The following is a 14043-nucleotide window of genomic DNA, read 5'->3' on the forward strand; positions in this document are numbered from 1 at the left end:
TTCGAAAGGAAGTACTTTGTATAAAAGAAAAAAAGTTGGGAACTATATACATTGCACTGTTGAGCAAAAACTTCATTCAAGACGGCGTCTGTTTCATGATGTTTTCAATGTATATATATAAATGGGCGCATGTACATATATATCCAAGTATTTATAATTTATAGATATACAGTGAATGTATTAACAAATTTATATATATGTATATATATGAAACTTAAGAACTTTTGATATAGTATATAATACTGACATTTACGTTTCTAATAATTGAGTGGTTTATATTCTAAATTTTTTTTACATTTTTTAAAAAGAAATATTTTTTATCTTTTAATATTTGTTACAAAATGCTACAATATGAATTTATTTACAAAAAGTATAAAAGGAGACATTAATGTTGTAAATAACCAAATTAAACCGAACTATTAAAACTATATTTTTTAAGTCGGTAAAGTGAAAGTAACTCGATTTTAATTATTGAATATAAGAGAACAAAAAAAGAATTTAAAAAAAATTCTGTAAATACTTTTATGAAAACAAAATAAATTGTAATATATAACTCTAATTGTTAGAACAGTTAGTGAAGTATCAAAAAAACAATTAATTATATGTGTGTCAAGACTTTTAATTTATGTTTATCAGTAATTAATGTATCAGGTGACATAGGGGATAATTGCTTCTTAATAAAAACTAGTGATCTTCAATAATTTTCCACATAAACAACAAAAAGGATATGCATATATATGCATATATACATTTTATATTTATTAATCCGATAGATCCCATCGTGCTATAAATATATAAACATATTGTCAGCCAGATGTCAACAAAATACGATCAGGATGCCATCAAGTCATCATTAAAATGTCAAAGAAATGACATTATGACGTCATCAGGATCTGATCATGAAAATGTAATCAACTTGTCATAAAGATGTCTTAAGAATGCCATCAAAATGCAATCAAGATGATTCAAGATGCCAATAAGATGTCACGAAGATAATCACAGAAGCTCATTGAGTTACCATCAGAATATTATCATTATGTTATCAAGATGTTATCAAAATTATGATTATGATGTCATCAAGTTGCTATTAAAATATTATTAAGATGGCATCAAGATTTCATGAAGTTGTATTTCAAAGATATTGTCAAGATCTTACTGAGATGCATTATAGATGTCATCAAAATATCGTCACGATGTCAACAAAATGTCATCAAGATGTCAACAAGCTGGCATTAAGCTGTCATCAAGTTGTTATTAATATAACATCTAGATGTGATTAAGTTGTCGATATGCCATCAAGATCTTATCAAAATGTCATTAAGATGTCAAAACATTATTACTATGTTATGAATAGATCAGCATGTAAACAAAATGTCGATATCAAGGTGTCATTAAAATATCTTCATATCATCAAAATGATGAAAAATAGAATACTTTAATACTTTATTTATATATAATTTTTGAAATTTTTATTACAAATTTGAAGCTGTTAGTCATTAAAATCATACATTCTAGTATTATTTTCTTTAATTTGAGATGGTAGATGAGATGTTGCTAATATATCCTGACAGTTAGACATGTCACCTCAGCATACGCTTTAATTACTAACAATAGGACTTCTGTACAAATACATGCTAAATACATGTAAATACATGTACATGCTGAATAAATGAATACATGAAAAATAATACCAACAATATTGAAAAACATTAAGAAAATATTTATTTATATATATATATAGATAATATGTGGGAAAAAAACCAAATTTGTAAAACTATGTAATTATGTTAAATAATTGATTTTAGGCAAAATTTTGTACAGTGAAAGGCTTCATGCAAACTTTAGGGCTAAGTAGTTTGAATTGCGATATGGAATTATTCCACAGAAGTGAGTAAAATTGCCAACCATTTGTATATAACATTAAAGAATATTACGTTAAATTAAGAAAAAAAAGTGTAGTTAAAATATTTAGAATAAATCACACTACTTAATGTATTTAGTAAGATAATATTGCATAAAATACAGTTTATAATATACTAAACTAAATAGTAAGCATACAAAAACAAAAACTATAAGATACTATGGTAAGTACTTAATTAATAATACTTTAGTATAAGCAGGGTTTCACTTCGGCCACTGCTGAAGTACAGATATTTTTTCGGTCATTTTCGAAAGAAATACTGAAATTGCAAATTTCTTCGGTCAGTAACGAAGTACAACAGAATTCGGCCACTGCTGAAGTTTAACACAAGCATACATACTTCTAAATAATAGTTGGCTTGAATTCGGCTACCGCCGAAGTTGAAATAGTCATTCAAAAAAACCACACAATTTCGACTGCAGAACCATTTTCGAACTTTGTTGATACGCTTCGGTCAATTTCGAAGATCAGAGCACTTCACCAAATAGTTTAAACTTTCAACGCCACCAAATGCTTATTAATGTCAGTGTAAACTGTTGACATTACACTTTAGTTATGTTATAGTTGAAATGACCTAATCTGGAGGTTCCACGATCAAGATATTGGCAAATTTTTCAAAAAAAGTTTGAAAAATGTTTGTGTATCAAAAAAAAAAAAATTTTGAGCAAAATAATTCTAACTTGCTAAAATCTTGCTCGTGTAATCTGTAGTTAAGCTGAAGTTTAAATGCCCTACACTCAGTATGTACACATGTTTTTAATTTTAAAATTATTGTTTAATTGTTAATAAAATACTTTCTTTGTAAGTTTTTATATGTATGTACTATAAATAGATGAAAAATTACTAGTATCTGTAAAAAGAAACACTACTATGTATATATTAAACATTATGATTTTGAACACCGTATAAAAAAACTGAGAATCAAGTCATTCAGTGTTTTGAAATTGCTATATATAACATAATATATAATAACATATATATATATACATCAAAAAAATTTATAATCATAAGTTCTTTGTCCGAAAGTAAAGTCAGTATACACTTAATAAAATTAGGTGTTAAACTATTAGTAAAAATTAATTATTTTAAGTAAAGAAAAGAAACCAAAATATTTCAATATTGAAACTACTAACCATTTTGGATCAATAAGAGTTCGGTTAGTCTAGAGTTAAGATGCAGGAAAATTTAATGTAAAACATATGTCATATACCGCTCTGTCTGTTTTTTGATGATGTGTAGTAGGTAATTTAATTGTTAATGTATCAGCAAAACAAAATTCAATAAAAAAACATAAAACAAAATAAAATAAACAAACTAAAACATATATATATAAATATAATAATTCAGGAAATAATTAGTAAAAATTAAAAATATAAACTAAAATAATAAAGAATATTGAAATATACTCATTCATATTAAAGCCAACTTAGTTATGTATAAATAAGCATATAAGAATTGTATTGTATCTTGTGCACACTGAAAAAAATTATGTTGTTTTATTTGCATAATAAAACAAATAAATCATTAAAATCACAAAAATTAAAACCAAAAATTTAAATTAAAATTTGAAAAAAAAAATATATATATATATAATATTATAATTATACGTATAAACTAAATTAGGAGAAAACAAAATGTGCAACATTATAAAAAATTCATGGAAAAAAACTTAAATATTTTAAATATTATAGCAAAAATGTATACCGAAGCTAAGTGAATAGCGATAAGACATTAGCATTGTATATATATAATCAATATAAATAAATATATAAGAAAGTACACTTGAAATACAAATAAATTTTAAATAATTACAGTAAAAGTATAAGTAAAATAATTGTCATACACTGCAAAACAGAAAAAAAAATATGTGGAAAACTTATATGATATATAAATTAACTTTTACAAGTATAAAATTGTTGTTGTACTTTGAGAACAGAGCACATCCAGAAAATATAATAAAATGAATTAGTAATTAAACAAAAAATATATTTAAGATATTAAAAGTAACTAATATCAAATACTTTTAGCAAAATCAACTATTTTCAAAATAAGTAAGATATTTTAAAAATTATTTTTAAAAATATTTTGAAACATACTTTTAAAAATATTTTGAATTATATATCAAAAAATATTTTTAAAAAAATATTTTACCAAATATAGTTTAAAATATTTTAAGAATTGTTTTAAAAATAATTTTAAAAAATATTTACAAATTATTGTAAAGAATATTCATAAAAATATTTTAAAAAATGTAAAAACATTAAAAAAATATTTTAAAAAACAATTTTTAAAAAATATTGTAAAAAACATATAAAAAATATTTGAAGAAATATTTAAAAGAATATTTAAAAAAAATTTGAAAAATAGAAAATACTATGTAAGAACACAAAACAATCACTTTCTTAAAAAAAGATAATTTCTAAGTTATACAAATTTTTTTTTTTTATAACTTTAAGTTCTATGTTAAATTTAAATTAATTTATTTTTAATCTTTTTTAAAATAATATAATAATGAATTAATAATTTTTAAAACACAAGCAAAAAAGCTTACAACAGATATTACACTAAAGAAAAAGTTTTTAAATAAAACTAAAAACACTTCATTTGAATAAAATTCAGAAAGGCAAATTTGAAAAAAGATTGTATTAGAAAAAGTGAAATAAATCCACAAAACTAAAAAAAAAACAAAAACAAAAACAAAAATAAAAATAAATTTAATAATGAAGTCACACACATATTAAAAAATAATTAAAAGTGAAATACATTTTAACAAATGATTCAAGTAAAGAAACGTAGCTATACTAATTCTTAAGTTAAATACTAAATATTTAAGTACATAAAATGCTGTAAGAGCGAAACATAAATGATAAATATTAAATATAATGAAAGATGTAAAATGAATTGTTGTTTTATTTTATACTGTATTAGTATTACTCTCAAGGTGAGTCCATTATATACAGGATATATAACGAATCCTTTTTCGCTGTTATATAGAATAAGAGCTGAGCAGTCTCTCACATAAAACTATTACAAAACATTCATCTACTTATATTTTTCTTTAGATCCTTTTTTTTCAATATTTTTAAAAAATCCTTAATCATGCCAAAACAGCACTTTGCACTTCAATGGGTTGTCATCGCTTGTCACATGTTAACCATGTTTATGCGGAATCTTGAATGATATTCGTTAGAGAGCTTAGCCTGCTACTATCAAAACAGCAAGAAATTTCTACATTCGTGCCACACAGAATCGCAACACCCAATATGTTCCACACGTCAAACCCTTTCCCTGTATTAAAAATAGAAGGGCTCTTACAGCAACGGAGATAACGATTGTGACGTCGAGTAAGTTGTATACGAGTAACAATTAGGTTCTCAACAAGTCAACGTCAGATTTTTCTGAAAATGAAAGACGTCTTGTTCTTGCAATAAGCACTGTGCTTGCCCAATTAAGATCAGGATATAGCCAGGATATAACAGTCACTTATGAAATAGAAATACGTTCATACCCCGTTAACATCACAAGATTCTGTCACCTGAAACCAGACTATCTCTGTTCTTATCTAACTCCATATTACTTCCCACATCTCAACCCATTTTAATGTTGTGTATTTGCTTTAATAACAGAACTTTTCTATTTGAACTATATTACATATATGCATATTGTATATGCCACGACTCTTGGGCATCCTTTTTAAGTTTAAAACTATATAATAGTCACTGGGTGCTACATCAAGAGAATAAAGTGAATTAGACCTCAATTTTAAATGAAATATGTATTTTATCAGTTCTTATCATCAATTTACTCGGAATGTTCTGAAAACGAACGGGTCTACGTCACGGACCAACTTGTCCATTTTGAAGGAACAAGTGCAACACAAATAAAAGAAACCACACAAAAAGATTCCGGCATGCTGCAGTAACAACAACTTGATCGAAACTGAAAGCAGAATACTTAATCCCCCTCTGATATCATTTAGTTCTTAACAGGACAAGTTTTAACTTCGGTAAAAGGGGTAAGTGTCATCTGCTGGGTTAGGGTCAGTTGGTAACACAAAATATATATTATCGATTTTACAGAGTATTTTAATTTTATACTACATTGTGACCGAAAAGTTTCCGGTCACAATGTACAAACGCAAAATTCTTAATCTTCATCAATATTTATTTTATCTCCTTCAAAATATGCTCCATTAGAAGCGATACACAAATGCCAACGTTTCTTCCAATCATCAAAACATTTTTTATAGGCGCTTTCCGGTATGGCTTTGAGTTCCCTCTGCGAATTCTGTTTTACGTCTTCTATGGATTCAAAACGCGTTCCTCTGAGTGGTAATTTGAGTTTGGGAAACAGGAAAAAGTCACACGGTGCAAGATCAGGTGAATACGGTGGCTGTTCGATGGTATTTATTGAATGTTGGGCCTTAAAATCGTTGATAATGTTGGCTCGGTGCGAGGGAGCATTATCGTCATGAAAAATCCATGAATTATCCTTCCACAATTGAGGCCGTGGTCTCACGACCGATGCCTAGCTCTCGTGCTATCTCTCTAACACTCACATGAGGATTTTGGAACACGATTTCCTTTGCCTTTTCAATGTTTTCGTCGGTGGTAGAGGTCGAAGGTCGTCCAGAACGCGGCATGTCTTCGACGGTCGTACGACCGTCCTGAAAGGCTTTGTACAACTCATAAACTTGAGTTTTCGATAAAACTGATTCCCCATAAGCCTTTTGTAGCATTCGCAACGATTCTGCACACGAAATTTCGTTCGAAACACAAAATTGGATGCAAACTCTTTGTTCAATATTTTTTTCCATTGTTTTTTTCGCAACGCACTACTGAGGTGAACTGGTTTCAACAGCTGCCGTAAACGAACTGTCTGACAGATCGCGCTCATTTTTGGCATAGTAATTAAGGAAAGTGCTGCCAAACTACATAAACTTAAAATATCGAAAAATATACAGCGCGCGAATTTTAAATGAGAACTTCCGAAAACCTTTCGGTCACAATGTATATTAAAAGAGAATTTTTCTGTTCATATTAAAATATATAACTTTATTCATTGTATAAGAAAGATAATGTACTCGTATTTTTGACACTTTGATCACAATGCCTGAGATAGATTTGTTGGACCTAACATACTTTAATAAATTTGTATACAATATGTCGGGTATCGTAATTATTCTTAAGTATTTTTAAAATAAATTTGAATATCGACTTACCTCTCTTATTGTTGTAACTATTACAGCATAAAAAATAGTGTGAATTTATAACAGAAGTAATATTATTTGCGTTAGTGGAACTGATGGATCGTTATACAATATATCGATATTATAAATTATATTTTAATAATTTTAATCATATATCATATATATTTATATCCAGATCCCTTCCATTGCTACCATATTTATATGAACTGTAATAATATAACATTATAAAGTGATCGGTTCTTACCTTTCCGTATTATGTTAAATTGTTATAACTCATCTCTCAGTTTACGTAGAGTATCAATATTAAGTTGGCTTAGTCCAATACACAATTTATTACATATTTTTCAGAACTTTTAGCAACAAATGATGTTCCAGTAATTGACTAATATGCATATTCATATATGGCGTTATACTCTGGTTGGCTTTGACAAAACATTACAGATTTATAAATTTGCTTTACCCATATAGCACTTTTTACTACAATATCTTTTGGGCCTCACACTAATATGTTTCATTTGCCGTTTTTGTTGGAAGTAATATTATAATAATTGCGAGTTGCTGCCATTGGTGCAAAATGATTACAACTGATGATATACAGTCGATATTTATTCTCGTCCTACAGACACCCGTCCTGATATCCCTATTTACCAACTGCTACATAAACAAAATAGTCACTAACTTATTTTATTTTCTTTTTTGTGAGAAAACTGCGGAAAATAAATACAAGATTACTTCAGAAGAGAAATAGTCCTATGATAATTTCATACTTCAAGGAACTTACTATACCTTACAGAAAACCGCAGATAAGGCTTCATTAAATATTCATAATGTTATAAACTCTTAACATTTTATATGACTTTGCAATAAGTCATCTCGCTAAGGTATGTTTTTAAAATCAGTAATAACCGTTATGGACCAAAGTAATCTTATTGGATATTATATTAAAATAATTAAAAATAATTTAACTAAACTAAAATAAGATTAATGTCAAATAAAATTCTATCGTTTTGAGTAAACTTTAATCTTATACAAATGGTGCTTAAGTAACTTCCTGCAAATTGATTATCATTGAAGATATACGGTTTTGAATAGAACTCGAAGTCAAGATGTTTGAATAAGAAAGAAAGTACGCTCTTATGAGTTGCAAACAGCAACACGTCATCAGCATCCATTAATCAATAAAAATTAAGTATTAAACTTTAATTAGATCAGATACCTTTTTGAGGTAATCTTATATAGTAACGGATAGAAAATTTTATCTCTTCAGTTTTGTTAGTTTTGTTGGAGTATTTATTGATGTATGAGTGGCTTGAGCGGCATATTTTACAGCAGATTATTAATACTATTTATTTGGACCATCATACCAGCAGCGACAAAAAGATTTAATGTTTAGAAAATATAGGTTTTCACAATCAGAAATTTTGTTACGTACATTCTCCATCTGCAATCTGAGTTATCTGCGAATTATTTAAGGCGTTTTGAGAGTATTGGAACTGGCATTCTAGATCAACAGTTAGGTTTAGTTATTTCAGCATTACTTGATTAAAAAGTCTAAAAGAAATTTCATAATTTATTTTTAAATTTTCAACTGAAGATATTTTAAAAATATTTTTCAGTTATGCAAAAAGTAGGTATAAGTATACGAGTATTAATTCATAATATAATAGAGAAATTATTAAGAATACTGGTTAAAACTTACAATGAAAGCACTCGAAATATGTCCGGCTAGGTCTCTAGCAGCACTTACAATTTCATCATCGGTAAGGTATTTGTCGGCTTCAAATATTTCTATATGATTGAATTGATTAATCCTTGTAAATAACTGTAGATCCAACTCTCTGCAACATGTTCGATTTAAACGAAATGCTGTTCTATCAGTCAGATGAAACACATTGACTTCAAGCAAATTTGGTTCACCTGACGATGTGGCCAATAATACAATATTTAGTAGTGGCATATCATATGGCACATTTGTCATCATGAAACCACAATTTGATCTGAAGAAAATTTCTTTCAACTCTAATTGAGTTAAATTATCCAGGTTTAGTATACTCATTATGGCTTTCAATATTATTTTTAAGTCTTTATATACAATGTTTAAGCTGGAAGGTTATATATATTATATATTGCAAATTAATTTTTAAAACGAAACTTACTACTCAGTTATGTACTCTCAGTTTGGTGCTTTCAGTTTGGTAGACGTGTGAGAGCGGCGATATCTTTTTCGTATAGCGTTGAAAATCTTAACAGTTTTAGAGTATTACATCTATAGTATTACATCTATAGTATTACATCTATAGTATTACATCTATATGAAACAGTGACCATTAAACAGTGAGCAAATATTCATAGCCCGTCAGTGGTTTAGCACTTATAGATAATTCTCAGATTCATCATTTACAGCAAGTATTTAATCATAAAATTGTTGTTGCACTCATTAGATGTACCAAATAGGAAGTAGTTAATGTTAATGTGTATACCATGAAGTGAAACTATGATGGTTCACTTTCTGTTACATGTATTGGCAGTCCCGTGCCATATTAACATATTTCGTTGAGTTAGGTTCACATAGAATCCTTGGTTGAACAAAAAATATGTATTCAGCGAAGTACTATTAGTACACTGGTATGTCACTTTAGAGCCTCATGATATATGCCTCTGCAGACACCTCATAGCTTGTTTAAAGTTTAACTGCAACACAATGTTCACCTAAAAGTACGTTTAGCTGCAATTCAACAAGACAATTGGGCTCGCCATATGGAACAAACGTAATATATGCATTCTTCTTCAATAAGTTCTGTTATTGGTGATATGAAGCATATATACTCACATGCAACATTTAAAAAATTTAAATAATCTTCTACTTAGCATATCCAATAACTGAGGTATATTAAAACTACATTAATGAGAGTTGGTGATTATGTGCTTTGCCATATTATCTAAAATTAAGTCATATAATTCTTTTGTATTCATACGTGGAGGGTTTGTACTCACGTTAAATTAGTTTGCCAAACTGATGATTAAAATTTTCAACGCCAATGCCTGTTCGTATTATTTGAATATTAACTCCATACCAAAAATTTTCAAAACTAAAATTAAAAAAATGCATGACATCAGTAATTAAATGTCAAACTGAATTGTAGTGTTGAAAAACATCTAAACCAAAAATAATTTATGAGAACAACATTTCGGGCCATGGGTCTTTCAACTCAAATGTTATTTTTTTTTTAACTCGGACCAGTTGTTCCTTCTCCATGGGTTCCATCACCATGAGCTCGAAGAAGGCCGGTTGTAGTGTCTATTGCTAAGTTTTCGCATACGTTAACTGTGAATAGCCTATGATTAATTCTTTTATTTTGTGTGGTCCGGTACATGACAGTTCTAATGATTTCCTAAGATGCTCTGTTCTTACAAACACATGCGATGCACAATCCAACGCATAATGTTTTTAGAAATTTTTGTTCATCTGGGAGCGTCTGTTTTTCAGCAAAGAGTTCGCCTGGTAAGTGCAGAGTTGTGTCATATACCATTTCTGCTCCTAACGCGTTGACAGAGGATCAAAGTACTAATAAATCTGATGGTGATAGTTGTATTTATGTGTGTTGTCTTTAAATGCGATGAAATCGCTCAATTAATCCATTGGATTCCGAGTGATACGGAGATGTGCGTATTTTCTATGTGCCTAAGCAGTTTGCCAACGCCTTGAAAAACGCCGACTCAAACTGAGATCCCTGGTCAGTTGTTACGATTTTGGAACACCCAAAACGCGATATCCAACTTGCATAGAAATTTTACGCGACTGTTCAGCGGTGATGTTTTTCAAAGGAACGACCTCTGACCATCGTGTGGATCTGTCTATTATAGTTAGTGCATGTCTGAAACCGAAGCACTCTAAAAGTATTATTAAAATCAAATGCACATGATGGAATCGTTGATCTAACAGCGTAAAAGCTTGTGGTTGCTTATTTTTCTTGTTGACAATTTTGGCACGATCGTACCCAGTTCGGAACATCTTTCCGGATTGACGGCCACACGTATTTAGTTGTCGATTCGACACTTGTATGTACTAAGGAGTGTTAATTGTGTCCACTAGAGAAAACCTATTTGCTTCTACATTGCCTTCAATGTGTGTTATGCTGGTAGTAAACTCTGCTATGAAACTTAGCTGTCATAATTGACGAGATGAAACTTTATCCGATTTTTTATGGAAGGCTTATGTTAGAAGCTTGTAATCTGTGCAATTGGTGAAATGTCTGCCTTCTAATAAAGGTTTGAAATTCTTCATAGCTAAATACATGGCTAGTAATTCCCTGTCGTAAGTGCTGTAGTTTTTTGTACTGGTTTAAGCTTCGATGAGAAAAATTTTAATTTAATAAAATCTTTGTTAATTAAATATGAATAGATATATAAAATGTATATAAATGATAAACACATTTAATTTTTTTATGTTATGTATTATTAAGTTTATTTAATTAATATAAAAGCTTTATCAGTTGCATAAATGAGGTCATTAAAATGCGACGTTCATTCATTAGTATAAATGAGCAAGTGCTTAAATGGGACAGTGTGAATATACTATTATTACTTGGGTGTTGACCGAAGTAATGATAGAGAAATAAGATTTTAATGTTTAAAACATGAACATTTTTCAAAATATTGTCGAAAACAGCAACCCTGCGTTTCTCAGTAACGAGGCTAACTTTGCGTTCATGTATGCCTAAAATATTTTTTTATAATTTTTGTGATTCCAAATATCTCACAGAGGATATTTCATAAAAGTTCCGATAAAAAATGGTTTGTATATTATATATTTTTTATTAATAAAAAGAAAAAATTATGTTTTATACTTATAACTTGATGATTAATAAATAAATTTTTATTATAAGGCTAAGCAACTGACATCACCTAAAGAAAAGCCTTCGTCGTCTTGTACAGAAGAATTTCAAACTATTACCGAATTGGACACGACTGCAATACTCAACTACTCGGAAAAGTTATTCTTATTGGAAGAGTAAGTGCTGATATTGATTTTCCGTATATTAGAAATATTAAGTAATATCTTGTAGGAAAATGACGTGGGGAATGTCCGGTACTGAATTTGACATTGGCGTCCTTGCCAATGCATTGAGAACTGTGGGACAAAAATATGCTGATATGTATTGGGTAGGTGTGCCACATTCCGTGTTGGCGTATGAAATATTCAGGATCAAGCAGATCAACCCACAATATGGTAATTACCAGCCTATTAGTCTCAATGTTACGTACATGGACTGGGATATGCGCTACAACTATCAATTATTTGAGATAGATTCAAGTGGTAGAAGTTATGTTTGGATGTATACCGCAATTGGTAAAGACTGTGAAACTATAATGTCTATAATGCAAGAGGAAGTCCTTAGATATAATTATAAAATTAGTTTGGAACAAGCTAAAAAAATGGCTTTAAAAGCATTTCTAAAGGTATCTAAGCTCAGTCCAATCACCGAGGAAAAAATAGTTTTAAAGACTTTGCAACGCAAAAACGGGGTTTTATTTGTAGAACCGAGTATGAGGGATGAAATAAAACACTTGATGGAAAATATTTATGATGAAAAATTATAATATTAGTAACACAAAGCATAAGCATTCCATTAATATTTCTGTACACTCATAGAAATTATTCATTTTAAATAATAATAAAAAAATATATATACATAATCCATTTCTGAGATGAAAGTTTTATGAGAAGTATTTGTCTGCTATAATTTTAAATTAGCAAAATCAAAGACCTCCCTTTATAATATATACATATAAACATATTCATTATGAGTACTGTAAATGTGACTTTCCCCACATCAAGTTTATATCAGAAAAAATTATATATCTTGGACATCGGCCCACATAACAAACTCTATAAATCCTAATATGTTAGTATTAAATGACTTTACCTGACCTATATTTGCTCCCGTCTCTTCGATATGTGCCTATGGAGAGAACCAGCTAGTGCACTCAACTGTTTAAATATATATACTATCTTTATAAGTTATGTTTGGGTTTGTTAGTGTTAATATAGCGCAATGACAGATGGTAGTTATGATTTCCTCAAATGGATATGTAAAGCGTCACACCGACGGCCATCATAGCTGGAGTATAGATTCGAGTGCTAGGTTAGAGGTAAAGGAACAGTGAAAGCAAGATAAAAGCTAGTATGAATTGATGTCCATCACTCTACTTCAACCTTGCTCCACAATTCTTTGGAATGCTTGGGACTGTTGAACAGACCTTATGACTTAGAAGTGTAGAACTGAGTAATGTCTGAAGATTTGTGGCTATAGGCAGTATTTAGATGCAACATGACTAATTTGTTATTAACACGCAATAGATAAAGTAAAAATAGTTCTCCTTATACAGGAGTTGGCTACAATTAGAGGGCGATAGAACTACAGCAATGCACTTAAGAAGAGTTCATTTACATAAAAAAAGACCTATAACAATGTACTACAGATAAAGTGATGAACACAATAGTTAAAACACCTTACCTCCTTCGGATACTTTGTAAGGTATCATTATGGAAAATAGACAAATGGACACATATTATATTTGTATCACCTTATATACCTTATATAACATTTATTGTAATACTATGGTATATACCATAATACAGATACATAATTTGCAAATTAAATTAATAAAGATCCAAAATTTTAAAATTTTCTGTTACAAAAAACTTTAATAATATTTGTTTTATTATTAGAACCCCACCGCGTACTTCGGATTTATTATAAACTCAATCCAATTTTTTCAAAAATCCAAAATTTAATGGGCAATGATGTATCGCAACTTCTCATGATTTTTGTTTTATTTCCAGTGAGTGAATGTAGATTTGGATATACTTATCTGAGAATAGGGATAGGTTTTTTTTTCACGTTATCAA

General features: G+C 29.1%; 2 protein-coding genes across 2 annotated transcripts; one reads left to right on the forward strand and one right to left on the reverse strand.

Annotated features, from left to right (window-relative positions):
- Window positions 1-8611: 8611 nt before the first annotated feature.
- LOC119687797 lies at window positions 8612-10215 on the reverse strand. The gene is made up of 4 exons (XM_038102285.1): window positions 10125-10215; window positions 9287-10069; window positions 8830-9232; window positions 8612-8681 (listed from the first exon to the last, which is right to left on the reverse strand). Exons 3-4 carry the CDS (start codon window positions 9184-9186, stop codon window positions 8673-8675), a joined length of 366 nt encoding a protein of 121 aa, XP_037958213.1. The 5' UTR covers window positions 9187-9232; window positions 9287-10069; window positions 10125-10215; the 3' UTR covers window positions 8612-8672.
- A 1625-nt stretch (window positions 10216-11840) lies between these two features.
- On the forward strand, window positions 11841-12766 carry LOC119687798 (proteasome subunit alpha type-4-like). Its single transcript, XM_038102286.1, has 3 exons — window positions 11841-11924; window positions 12017-12141; window positions 12197-12766. The coding sequence occupies exons 1-3, from the start codon at window positions 11922-11924 to the stop codon at window positions 12729-12731; spliced, it is 663 nt and encodes a 220-aa protein (XP_037958214.1). The 5' UTR covers window positions 11841-11921; the 3' UTR covers window positions 12732-12766.
- The last annotated feature ends 1277 nt before the right edge of the window (window positions 12767-14043 follow it).

Source organism: Teleopsis dalmanni, chromosome X (genome assembly GCF_002237135.1).
Source record: "Teleopsis dalmanni isolate 2A chromosome X, ASM223713v2, whole genome shotgun sequence".
Classification (NCBI taxonomy): Eukaryota; Metazoa; Arthropoda; class Insecta; order Diptera; family Diopsidae; genus Teleopsis; species Teleopsis dalmanni.

Coding starts and splice junctions, on each gene's coding strand:
- LOC119687797 (XM_038102285.1), bottom strand. CDS start 9,186: ATGAGTATACTAAACCTGGATAATTTAACTCAATTAGAGTTGAAAGAA.
- LOC119687798 (XM_038102286.1), top strand. Junction 12,142..12,196: donor AAGTTATTCTTATTGGAAGA/GTAAGTGCTGAT, acceptor AATATCTTGTAG/GAAAATGACGTGGGGAATGT.